The 13,998-nt window shown below is 38.4% G+C and overlaps 1 protein-coding gene across 1 annotated transcript in view; it reads right to left on the bottom strand.

Annotated features, from left to right (window-relative positions):
* Positions 1 to 281: 281 nt before the first annotated feature.
* Positions 282 to 13,998, bottom strand: part of pcgf3 (polycomb group ring finger 3) — a 73,750-nt gene continuing 60,033 nt past the window's right edge. Inside the window, exons 8-10 of the mRNA XM_030146217.1 lie at positions 11,447 to 11,584; positions 6,562 to 6,642; positions 282 to 5,057 (exon numbers count right to left, since the gene is read on the bottom strand). Of these exons, the coding sequence (XP_030002077.1) occupies positions 5,010 to 5,057; positions 6,562 to 6,642; positions 11,447 to 11,584 (267 nt within the window). The 3' untranslated portion in view covers positions 282 to 5,009. The remainder of the gene's footprint in view (positions 5,058 to 6,561; positions 6,643 to 11,446; positions 11,585 to 13,998) is intronic.

The raw sequence follows: 13,998 nt of genomic DNA, 5'->3' as shown, positions 1-13,998 counted from the left end.
AAAAAAACACCTTTGCACCACACTTCTCTTCTGTCTCGAATAAGGATGAAGTTTGAGATGAGGAGGTTTTAGCACCACAGAAAGCACCAGTGGCAGAGACCACATCTGACCGTCAAAGTGACAAAACAAAAGACCCCCGCCCTCCCCTGAATCCAATCAGGCTCCCCATCCGTCACACAGATCACAGGGTTCTCCAAACAATACTCGATACACAACAGCAATAACAGGAGGCTTTGTTCACGCTGCAGCCTTTCATGCTGAACTTCAAACTGGTACTCGCATCCCATTTTTTTCTTTTTTTTTTTTTTTTTTTGCGTCTACTGAAGGAATAAAATGAGTGAACATGTAAAGCGGACGTCATCTGCTGCCAGAAGTAGTACTTTTATACGACAGTTGACAGAAAAGTTTGGTTCTGATTGGATTTATGCAACTGTTCTGTCATGATCCTCAACTCTGCTGAATGTGTAGGATCCATTCTGTGTCTAAACCAATGCAATCCATGAACACAAACGTGGTATTTGGCCATTAGAGCTGCAACAATTAATCGATTACTCATCAGTTATTAAGGAAATCATCAACTTTGTGAGGATCAATGAGTGTTTGATGAGGGTTTGAGATTTTTTTTTGAAGAAACTCAAGTTAAAATTCAGATTCCAACTCCTTAAATATGTTTTTTTCCCCTCTATGACAGTAAATAACACTTTTTGGAGCATATCGTTGCTAGTCGCAGTCCTATTGGCCAGGTCTCACACACTTTAGGGAAAACAACAACCTTTTTTCTTATGTATACACAAATCTGATGCAAATTCAAATGCAACAAATAAAGGTGCATGTGAACTCTACCATAGAAATAAGAAAAAAAAGGGAAACATGAACATACAAATGTAACATTTGTTCAAATCCAGACCCTTTTAAACAGTACAAAACAGTGTATGCAGTGATCTGCATAATACAGAAATGTATTGAATGCGGTTTGTGTTTGTAGTTGTAGCACCTTGTATCGTGTTTTACAGCTTAATCGCTTGAAAAAGCAGACGTACATTAAAAGGTTATCGCGATCAGACTGAATGTACACAGAGGAAGTGACAAAACTTACAAATACTGGATTTCTGTGAATGTAAGTCTTCGAACTTTCCCTGTCATGTTTAATTATTTTGGATGGTTTTATCCTTTTTCCTTGTATGCCGGGGTGCAGCAGTGCGATCTAAAATCTGGGCGTCTTAAGCTGGAGACACTGATCTTATTAGAAAATGAGTTAAATATTGTGCAACAGCAGGAAATTTGCACTTACAGACAAAATAGCACTGAATAATTACACAGTTTGGGAGGAATTTTAACCAAGAACTGACAACACTATTCCGTGAGGAAACCAATACAGGAAAGCTCATCGTTTCTGGTTTACGCTGATAATTATATCAAAGAAGTCGGATTTCTCACAAAAGTGTAGATCAGATTTAATTTCTTTATCTCAACACCATTTGGATGCAGGTTATATTTTTATTCATTAAACCACTGCAAAACAGAACTTTCTAAAGATGTCAACCAAGACTGGAACCTCTTAACATCTTTAAGTTTACTAATATTTGATGTATTTTTGAAAACCAAAAAAAAAAAAAAATGGAGCTGTTTGAACACATCACTGGATTTACTGAACTGAAAGTTACCCCGCACTGTGCAGACGAGACCAAGAGCTGCAGGAGTGGTTTTGGTTGAGCTGGTTTGGTGCAGACCTGCAGGCTGTGAAACATGTACAAACCATGTAATAGGTCCTAATGCAGCAGGGTTCCTACACATTTGTCATTTTGAATCATGAATGCTACAGATTTTGGATGTAAAAACCAATAACTGATGTTTTACAGCTGAGGATAAGCTAGAAGACTCTGCCTGAAGAGCACTATATACACTGCAAACACCACAATACTGGGGTAGATAAGAGGATTTACAGAGCAGGTATGGGTAACCGGAGTGAGGTTTTTTCTTTCCTTTTCACCATAGACCTAGGTTTGCATTATCCGATTTTGACCTGGGGAGTCTGTGGGTGCATAGGAACCCTGCACGTGAACATACAGACAGAACAAATAGATGTATCAGGTACATATCAATTGTAAGAGTTGATGATGAGAGACAGTGAGGTATTATAATCGAGGTTTGACATGGAGTGTACATAGGGATCCAGTTGTGGTAGCATGACAAACAGTTTGTTCACTTTTTACATTGAGATTTAAGACATGTTTTTGTTTTTTGTTTTTTTTTTAGTTTGAACATTGGTTTGTTAGGAACAGCATGTTCCCGAGGCACAGTCATCCTCAGGATTAAAAACAGACATTTATGAGCACCAAATGACCAAAGAGTAGTCACTATTTAGAATTTCATATCAAAATGTTCAAAAAAAAAAAAAAAAAAATCTCAATCCCTGTGCAAAACCTGAATTTGTGTGTGATTTCAGTGGCTATTCTGAAAGCAATTCCAAGTTCTGAAACTATTGTGCCAGAAGCAATAAGTCATTAAGTTTTCTCTCTCTATATATATATATATATATTTAACACCGTGCAACTTTGCACATTTGCAGCTTCAAATGGCAGTGAGGAGAAACGGAAAATTTATCACACCCTCATTCCCAATAATGTGACTCCAGTGATTTGCACAGTGCGTTCATGTTAACTGACTGCTGTGTGAGACGCCACCAAAAAAAAAAAAAAAAAAGGAAAAAAAAATAATAGAGAAACTAATTCCAGCTCTGGACAGAAAACTTGCTTGCTGCTGCCCTCAGTTCACTGTCTGTGGGCGAGGGAATGTTCTACTAATGTGAGTGTAACGTGATGCAGGCTGATGTAGTTTACATAAACATGTAGCTTTAACCCTGATGTCCACCAGCACCGGCTCTGCTCCGACTCCTGGAAATGATTGGTATGGAGGCTACAATAGCAGCCAATGTCCACTTGACATAAAATTAGAAAGTCTCACTCTCCTTTTAGCTATTTAAATACGAATCGGCCATTTTTACCAAAGTATGGCATTCATTTGAAAGGTGCATTAATAATCCCAGCCGTTAAATCTTCAGAACTACTTGATCCACAAGTAAAATCTGTCGGAAACAAAAGGCTGTTTGACAGTTTGTGGTCGACTTCGATTTCTCACAGAGATATTTTGTATGCGAAGGTCATGTGGGTCGACTTTAAACTGAAGAAATTTGTTTAGAGGAATATCTACATTTCTGTGGATAAGAGCTAAATTACAGTCACTAACCAAAACGCTGGTGACTCCATATGAATGTATTCTTTTTGGTAAAACGTTAATGCTGATTATGACACATTCATTTGCTCTGCAGGAATGCCTTCTATTGGCACTTTCTGGATATCTGAAGCCAGTCAGGAAAGCAACACATGCTGAACTGTGGTCGTGTTATATTATATTGGAATTTAAGATTTACCAGTAACCAGTAATATGCCGTCTTTAACACTTAGTTAATATGCATATTAGTAGTTGATTCTTTAGCATTTGCATTTATCCAGTCATTGTACATTCTTGGAAGTCACCAATTCTAAGACACAACCAATGAGCTGGATGATTCACATGCTTACACTGTGAGTAGAAGGAGAGTAGCCAATAAAGAACAGACATTCGTTTCTAGTGTCCATCTGAACCATTATGGAGCCAGCTGCCGCCAGTCGACATGAGGGGTAAGAGCAGAAGGAAGCGTGTGGTATGAGGGTGTAGAATGCCACAAACATCTGCTGCAGCCGCTCAAAGTAAAAGCTGTAAACATGTGGGTGCATCTCAGCAGTGTACGGGCTGAAAAGCTGCAGAAACACAAGGACGGACAAGCAGGACTGATGAAGAAATCAATAAGAATTAGCGACTTATGTGCTCAAGTATTTTCATGCCTTAAAGGATTTTCTGAGATGGGTGTTTTGTAAAGCGTTGTTACCTTAGAATGTTAATGAAATGATAAGAGGCAGGTGAGATGGGGCGGACGGGGTGGCGAGATAGTTTGAAGCTTTCTCTTTACCTTCACTCAAGTCTTTTAATGCTATGAGAGCAACATATTTAGACCCCACATTCTCACCAACGGCAGAGGATTCCATATATTTGTTTTGTGTCTTTCTCCGACGACATAAAGATGCATTTATATATTTTTGATACCGATAGCGAGTCTGTATTAAAAATCCTAATTTATCTCCTCCGGACAAGTTGCCCAACATATAGATAGCACTTCTGGGATCCACTCTTTAACAGTCTAAAGTCTCTTACTCTCTTCAATCTCTCGTAATGACATTTTATGTACAATATTGGTATATAGAACATAAATTACTACACAAAAAATTTTAGCCTATTCACAATTGACAATCATCAAGAACCCAATAGCAAATTAGACAAAGTCAACAAAATGAAAAAAAAAAAAAAAAAAAAAAAAAGGACATTTTACTTGATAAACAGCTTAAAATTGATGCCTGTTATATAACTTTTCCATATACTTTCTGCGCTCCCAAGACGTGTCGAGTGTATTGAGAAAAGGATTAAAAAAAAGAACACACCTATTATATAAAAACCTCCTCCTCTCTTCAGTCCTTGTCTCCGGAGGATGAAGTCTGCATGAAGCTCAAAAAGACGATCACGTGCTTCCCGACATCTTGTTTGCGTGTAAACAGAGCACCAGTAGTGTCTTGGTTCCATGTGTCTCTTCTGTACAAAAGTATAAATATATGCTTTCTCTCCATTTGTGTATGTTTTTTTTTTTTTTCTTTTTGTTCACATATCTAGGATGTAGCGGACAAAAAAAATGGTTGTTTTAGTTCCTAAAAACACACCAGTGTTGCAGTATCCTGTGCTGGAGGTTGCCAGTTCTGTTGTACTTGTCCCCCCTGTTAGATCCCTATTTGCTGGCTTGTGTGGTCTTGTTTTACCGTCAGGTGTTTGCTTGGTGTTGGTTGATCGTCTTTGCATAAATAAAAAGGTTTCGGCACAGTCCGCGGCCACTGGGCTAAAAACAACCGTTGTGTCCATTTTAGCTACAGCAGATCCATCTTAGGTCTGTAATGGAGCAGGAGGGGTGATTTCTACAGAGGGAAAAACAAAATACATGAACTTGGGGAAAAAAAAAACAAGCTTAATAGACCATTTACTAAAACCTTTGTACTTTTTTTGTGAAATATTTTGCATTTGATGTATATATACACAACTGCACGGTGTTCCTGATTTCCAAATCTGAAGCCACTGAAACCTTTGAATGTGATCAAGAGGAAGACAGATGGATGTAAACAACCACACAAATCCTGCTACACTTTTGCACAAGGAGTAACATATAGCACCGACAGACTCATACTAAAATCTAACATCTGAGACTGAAGAGTGCATGACGAGTTGTCAAGGTTACCAGAAGTATTAACCAGTGGCTAACAAACAAGCATGTCATAAGAAAAAAAGGCATTTTAATGCTAAAAGTGAGTGCCTTGGACATTTCTTCCTGTTTATCTACTTTATGAATTTCTTTTTCAAAGCGCAACTCTAACAAACTCTTTTTTTGGGTCCTAGAAGCATTCCTTCCCATGATTTGTTATTAACCAGTGGTATTGGGCATTGTATTTTTCAGCAAGTATTGATTTCTGAAGTCTTTGCAAGTTTGTTTATTTTGAACATAAAACCAAACAACAAAAGGATTTATATAAAAAGAAAGTCAAACATTCAAAAAGGAGCAGGATGAAGTTTAATTTACAATCTCCCGCCCCCCTACCCCATCCTTCTACCCACCTTAAATTCCTATGTCAAAAGTTAAAACATTAGTGCCTAGTAGATAAATGAACATGGATTTGTTTTATTTTCATTATTCTAGGCTCTGAAAACACTGAATTTGGCACTTTGACCAACTGTCCTGTTGCTTCCTTTAACAACAGTCTCATTTGCCTTTTTCCAGGGCGTTTTTAGTTGACTGCAACATTGGTAATGAATTTGAGGCCAGGCAGTTCCACTGCATCCAAGCAGGTGTAAGAAGAAGAAATCAGTACAACAGAAGTAGGTCTTTCAGCCCCAGATGACTTCACTGAACTCATCAGTATTTCGTATACATCTGTGTTCCGCAAAGTGTTGCATTTTTAACAAGTGTGTTACAAAGGATAAATTTAACCTTTGTGTTGTGAACGTTTGCACATTGGAAAATAAGGGCTCATTATCAAGTCTCCAAAACAGTTGCTTTATCTCCATGTGGTTCATCCTCTTGTTCTCAATGGAGCTAAAAATTATAAAATGTTCAAGAATTACGATTCCTTCATGTAGAGTTCATACTATTTTTTCCAGTGAGAGCCAATGTATATTTATGGTGTTTTCAATTTGCCTCAGGAAATAAAATGCAGTTTTGGTTTAGTCTTAGTGTGCAAAGAACTTTTATAATTATGTGCTTGAGGTGACTCGGTGCTTTTTATGCTAACAAAAAGGTTCCTTTCAAGACCCAATATTTGATCCAAGTAGGTCTTTATACTCCAATGCACCCCTTATATTCAACAGTGTTATTATAATAAACTAAAACAACCTCGCACTACACTATGTTCTATCTAATACATCAGTTACCTTAAATCTCCATCTTGTCACAACAACAAATTTCAACGTGTGGTCCTTGCCCAGGATTTCCTCGTTGCATAAAATGTCCAGCTGTGAAAACACAAGGAAAGACCAAATTACTGAAGAGAATAAGGCTCTTAAGTGCACTTAATAAGATGCCATAGCAGTGGCCTTAAACACTGAGCAGTGTAATGCAAAGAGAAAAGTTAAACTACTACACTCTTCCCCCTCTGCTCTCATTTTCCAGTCTGTTCTAATGGCGCTCTTTTGAGGAGAGCAAAGCAACGGAGGCTTATTTTGACACTGTGTGGCCCCTGGCAGACGTGCCGCAGCAGCAGGGTGTATTAGGAGAAAGAGGAAAGTTCAGAACCAAACATGTCGCTGCCTCCCTCGCCAAAATCTACCTCTTCTCCTGTGAAGTCAACATTGATATTCTGCTGAGCAGTGCCTCGCATCTGCATCTGCCAATCAATACTGCGAGACACAGCAAGGAGGAGAGAGAGCGGAGGCTGGAGAGGAGCACTGCCACAGCGTCCCCTGCTGGTCAAGGATGGAAGAACAGGCTAATGGATAAACATCACACAGCTGATGAAAAAAAACAAAAATGACTCTGGAGGAACAACCGGACAGCTCTGATGCAGCGATTTAGAGTCAGAAGACATTTAAGAAGTCTACACACTCCACCCTGATGTTCGACTAGAACATCTGTAGCTCACATAAACTGTTACCAGGGCAGCAACTTAGTCTCAATACTGACTGATCTGTAAATTGTTTTCTTAAAATCTATAGTTGTCACTTGTTCAGGGTGTACCCCGACTTCGCCCATAGGTAGCTGGGATAGGCTCCAGCACCCCCTGCAGCCCAAGAGAGGATAAAGCGGGTTCAGAAGATGAATGAATGAATGAATGAATCTATAGTTGTCTGAACCTATAAAAAGTAATAAAGGCAAAACAAATGTTGATTAATGTTTTCAATAGCATAAGACAGCATCTTGAGATATCATCTACAGTCATGGAAATGTATAAAAACGTCCCAGAAGACATCACTTAAAAAAAAAAAAAAAATTCAAATTTCTTAATAGATGATGCAAAAATTGACAACTAAAATCAATTAAAGAATGTTTCAATTGTTATCCAATCAAATATACATCAACATACTGTATGAGATCTGATCTGCTTAATGTCGTAAATCAAGTGTTAAGCTAATTAAAATAGAAAAATGTAACTGTCACCAATTCACTTTGATACCAAAATTAAAAATATAACTTGAGGAAGGATTTCCCACTGAACTGTGGATGATGATGAAAACAAATGTTAACAACCAGGATATTTTGGAGCTAGAAATGTAGTTTCTAAGTGTAAAATGCCCATTGACAAAATATAATTGGTGTGGAAAGGAAGCACATTTCTTACTTATTTCCTGAGTTTTCTCTTAAAACACAACTTCAAGCAGACTGAAAATAAACATCATTTGATGATTCATGAGCAGATATGGATCTGTTTTAATAAAACAAATGCTCTAAAGATATACTTGCACTGTTTAAAATTTCATGATCTCCACTGTGATATTTCCTACTCTTGGCTTAGAGATCTGTGATCATTTAGGAAGTCTTTTAGAAGTAAAGTGATTTTTAGTTGCGTATTCATTTATTCATGCATACAGCTCCTGTGAACTCATTTAGATGAGTGACAGGACCATGGTGGTGGCTTTGCAAACATGAGAAATGAGTAAATGGTGCACTTTTTTTTTTTTTTTTGACAAAGCAAATTTTTGTGAAGCTTGTTGCTTAGGCCGCTGCTGAAAAAAAAGCATCAGTTTGAACAACAGCTTTTGATAGTCAATATATAGCACAACAATAGCTGGCGGGGTTCTCTTATGGAGGCCGACGATATGATGGAGCCTACCCACTCATCTCTGTGACAGCCAGTAAAAAAATAAAAGTCTCGAAAAATAGAAGACAAGAAGGCGCCTGTTAGGATTGTTCACGGCGTCCTAAAAATCCATCTGTCAAATTATCGCCCACCGCTTCCCCCCCGCTGCTCTGAACAGGGCCGTTAAGACAATAAATAGAAAAATTACCAGATCAAGATATCACTGGGGCTTGTTTGTTCCTGAATTCGTTAAACACAAAAGCTCTATATGAGTCAGCACAGGAAAGTATACCCAGCTGACCTGACTTTATGTAATTTGTGATTAGCTAAAGTTTTATGGCCCACACCGTCCAGCTGGTGCACCAAACAAGTTTAAACAAATGCCAAGACTCAAAGAGATTTGTTCCAAACGCTACAAATCCAAAACATGCAATCTTTATCACTGTTCACCAAGTGCTGATAATTGTAACTTCACAAATGTTAAGTATGGGAATTAAGACGACAACAAACAGTAAAACCTCAACACTGCCGATAAAAAGTTCAGGGAAGACACTAATCGTTTACAAAAGGTTAGTGAGAAACTCATTTGGATAAAAGAAGGCAATGAAATGCTGAAAAACTAGGTAAAAATGTCCGATTTTGACCATGTGACTTTTTTTTGTAGTGCTTTAAACCTTAAAAAAAAAAAAAAAATCCCATAGACGACCAAACCCTGCCATATGGAAAAACACCAGAACAGACTGTTACTACACCTTCTGAAGCAGTTTGGACCAGCCTTATGTTATATATCACCATCACTTCATTTTCACAAAACCTTCTAGAATAAACTACCTGATCGTAATACTTCAAATCAGAGACTGGATGCCTCTTGGAAAGCTTTAACGTCTTCTACCATTTCCACATAAACATTAGCATTTATATCCCACTGTTTTTAAACACACTGAAACCAACAGTGTTGTATAAAGTACTGGAAAGTCATACTTGAGTAGAAGTACAGGTACCATACCAAAAAATGACTTTGGTAGAAGTTCAAGTCACCAATTGAAATTCCACTCAAGTTCAAGTCTTTAAGTATTTAGTATTTACTGTACTTAAGCACATCAAGTAATCTACAGCCCCTTTTACACAGCACTTCTGTTCCGGTAATATTTGACCTTTATTCCGGAACGACATCTGTTTAAATGAAATGATGGCATCATTTGGTCCCACCTCTGGGATAAAGGTGGAATCATGAACGCCATGTGAAAGGAACACCTCTCGTTCCACAACCAAGGTGTGACGTTTTGATGACGTATTGCGTGTGTGACCCCTGTGCTGGGAATATTTCAAAATGAGCACGGGCCATGTACAGTAAACAAACATATCAACACGACCAGAAAGATGTCGAACTGGGGAGACGCCATGATCCGCGAGCTGTTGTCACTTCGGGCGGAGGACTCCATGGTTGTTTTATGAGCCAACACTGCTATGCTCGGGGTATTTCTGATGCACCAGTTATACGTCACACTATGCACAGGTCCGCTGGGTAAAAGTCTAGCCTGTCTCACTTCTGTTACTCCTTTGGCGTGACTGTGGAAATTGGTCAATGGTGGAAAAAAGGTGGGATCACCATCTCACCTTTTTTCCGGGATCTCTGTGTAAAAAGTGGCTTACAATTAAATGTACTTGAGTAATGAAAACAAAAGTACAAGTAAATGTTAGTAACAATCAAAGGCAGTCAGAATTTGGAATATTAGGCTGCTGCTCACATCTAGAGATTGCAGACATGTTGAGTGTGGACCGTCGTTTGCACTTGTTCATTGCGCAATTAGGCCTAATGACAAATCAGCTTCTTGACTTTGTTGCAGTCACCAGTAATCTCTGCGGTGAAAACTAAGAATTCCCTTTAATTTGTTTTTGTAACGAGTAACGATACTGTGCATTAGCAGTGCATCAGAGTAGAAGTATGCAACTGAGTTACAAAATGTAGTGAAGTGAAAGTGAAAGTAAACAGAATAAAAACTACCCAGTAAAGTACAAATTCTCCCAAAAAATACTTGAGTACAGTAGTGAAGTATTACTACTTCGTTACTATACAACACTGGGTACCAAAACAGACAGATGGGTTAAGTTTTCCATTTTTCATCACGCTGATGTCACAAATATGAAAACAGGAACAGTAGATTCCCTTAAAGTGAGAAGAAGCCCTGCCAGTGATGCCTCCTGTGTGAAGAACACAAGTACTGTAACACACTCTTCCCAACGACAATAAACAAATACTGCTCCTGTGTGGATATTTATGCATCACACACTACAATATTAAAAGGGAGGGAGTGAAAAAATACATATACTCTGTTGCCCATAAAGTTGGAATAAAACATTTTTACCTCTTCTCGTGAAGTGACTGTGACAACGTGATTTATTCTTAGTAGATAACGTGCAACTGGGACTCTGCATGTAATCATTGCACCGAGTCAAATTTGATTACCGATGTGTATAAACGGGAACAAAAAAGAAGAATGTGTTTGAAAACAAAATTATTCCGACTTTATGGTCAACAGTGGATGTAGTTTCCACAGTGATGGAGTCAACAGAAACCTCTGAATGAACGTCAATAGCTGCTGATTTTATCCTTTACACTAAATACAAAATCTAGATGTTTGAGGCTTGTACTGTGTCGAAGCTGTATTGTATGTATTCCTTTCGGTGGATCAGACAGTTGTAGAACTTCAAAATGCAGTATGACCTTTTCAGATTTTTGGTTGTTTAAAAACAGTAACCTGCAGGTCAAAAGAAGCCTCGAGCTGTGATACGAACTGATTGATGTTAAATGTTACTTTAAAGGTTATGAGGTCGTTTAGAGTGAGGATGGACTGACAAAAAAAAAAAAAAAAACATGAAAAAAAGCACTGATCATTTCCATTTGACTTAGTCTGTATCCTGTGTGTTTGGTTAATATTATACCTTCACTTTACTCTCCACTGATCGTTTCCCCTGAGCACACTGCTCTACAGACTGCTGGAGCAGGTTATTATTATGTGTACCTCATTAAATGATGTCAGGTTAAGCTTTTTGGCGATGAACTTCTTGAGGTGGAGGACGGTGGCTTGGGCTGAACAGCGGATCCATTTGCGCTTCAAACCTCGAAGCTTGCTGCTGTTGCACTCCAGGCAGATGCTGACCTGTTGGAGGAAACGCAAGGACAAACCAGGTGATTAAACAACCTGATGTGTGAAATGGAAAACGGCCTTCAGAGCATACTCCAAACACAGTGTGGTGAAGACATGGAGAGAAGTGCCGTGACAACCTCAACATCTCTAATACTAACCATCGAGATTAAATTAAAAAAAAATGTTAAGTTGAAGAGTGACAATTTCTTCTGAGAGCACATTTTAGTCTTGCAGAGTAAAAGACATCAGCTACTTCACATCTTTTACACTTCAGCGTGCTTTTTCGAATTGATGAAGCAGAATAAATACAACCATTTACGTCGCAGCCTCTGCAGAAGGTAGTGAGAGATCATGAACAACTTATTTAACATAGATACAGATATATATATATACATGCATTACAATGAACAGAGAAGCATAGGTTTTTTTCACTTTATGGTTGATTTCCTTTATCTGTACCTTCATTTTATAATTTGAGAGAGAGAGGATGTGAGGCAGAAATGGGTCTAAAGGCACCAGAGCACAATGGAAGTAGAGTACTGCTATTGTATACTGTTACAACATATTATTGTGTAATAACAGTAATTACAGCAATTAGATCAGTCCTATGTAGCAAGACGAAAAACAGGGAAAGAAAACGAAAAGAACAGAAGGAGAAAAGAAGAAAATTGTCCATTCTAGTTGTGTGTGAATGTCTGAATGTAATGATTAGGTGCATTGTGATATCTGGAAGATTGTTACTTGCCATCACTTGCCATTTTCTGTATTGAAACGTGCTTCTGTAAATAAATCCAGTGGATGGTATAAAAACTTTATCAGTTCCAGTTTTGAAAGGATTATTTTCTTAACCCTTTAAGATGCTAATAAACTAGTCAAACCCTCCACTTCAAGCTTTATGCATTTAACAACCATAGACGCCTTCATCTGTTAAGAAAAAGTTAAGTGAAAATATTGTCATTGTGGAGATGCTGTGTTGCTGATGCGACATATTGGACAGCCTTGATAATAACAGCCTTGATAATAACTGGTCACAGCTGTAAAATTGCCTATTTTTACATCAAAATTCCCTAAATCTATCGGACATAAGTGAATTTTTAGTTTGGCTCGAGTGCTTATAACCTACACTGCAGCCCACTACCATTCAGTGATGTCCTCATTGAGACAAAACAAATCTGCTTTGACACATTAAAGAACTAGAAGCACTCGGAGAGCACACACCTCCGCCAAGGCAAATCAGTGCCCCCCCCCCCCCCCGATCACCACCAAATTTAATCATTTGTTTCTTGTGCCAGCATCAACATTTCCTGAAATTTTTATCCAAATCCATCCATAACTTTTTGAGTTATCTTGCACACAGACAGACAAACCAACGCTGGTAAAAACACAACCTCCTTGGTGGAGGTAAAAAACAAAGCCATTTATATAGAGTAGAAATGGTACAATATAAGGCTGCAACTAAGGATGATTTTAATAATCAATTAATCTGATTATTTTAATAACTAATCCATTAATTGGATAAATAACCGAAACCAAAAATGGAACTTACGGCCCTATCTTGTGATTAAATCTGAACCGATCTTCTAAAAAATGCCAGATCAGCAACCAATACCGACTTATAGATCGGATTGGGATATCCCTGCCGAATTTGTTGCCAACTCTTAAGAATCAATTTGGATCGATTTACTCAATTAGTTGTTGCAGCACTAGTAGAATATCATTTCCAGCATTTGCTAACTTCAGGACAATAGAAGCAGATATGATGCTGTTTTAACCCAGACACCGATGTTGATTTTCTTTTCTGCTTTAACTGCACGTCTCCCTGAACCATCAGTCTGTCTTTGGCTTCTTTCATATGACCGGGTGTAACGGCCACTGTCCTGCGTGCTTGTTTTTCCCCTGAGGTGACTTGGGCGGTGGTTTTGGCAGTCTGTAGCTGCATGAGTCGGAACGCATTACAGCCACTGAGCTTCTGCCTCTACATAAAAAAAAAAAAAAAAAAAGCCTTGTATTTTCTTTTTATCCTTCTTTTGAGACGGACATTACCGACGCTACTCAGGTTTTTGTTTAAGCCTTGAAATCTCTGCTTTCAAATAAACACTGGCAGAGCTTCAGAGCACCCCTGCCCTCTATAAGCAAAGAGCAACACCATAATAACTCTGCCTTCCAGTAGCGCAGGCAATGTAAGAGGCTCGTAATGTGAAATAAAAGCCTTGGCGGAGATCTGGACTCCGCGACGACTCGATTGCAGTCTGCAGAGCACTTACATTACATTACAGTACATTAGTGATGTAGTTACGGAGCTGTCGAGTTCTGCCACGGCTCTGTTTACTCAAAGATGTGACTGATGCAACAGTGAGACCTTATCAAGACAATATCCTATATGCCTTTTTGATGCCACGGGGAGAAAACTGAACACAATTTTTCAG

The sequence above is a fragment of the Sphaeramia orbicularis genome, chromosome 10 (assembly GCF_902148855.1).
Source record: "Sphaeramia orbicularis chromosome 10, fSphaOr1.1, whole genome shotgun sequence".
Taxonomy (NCBI): Eukaryota; Metazoa; Chordata; class Actinopteri; order Kurtiformes; family Apogonidae; genus Sphaeramia; species Sphaeramia orbicularis.
The sequence above is the reverse complement of the archived record's forward strand: the minus strand, read 5'-3'. Positions and strand labels throughout refer to the sequence as shown.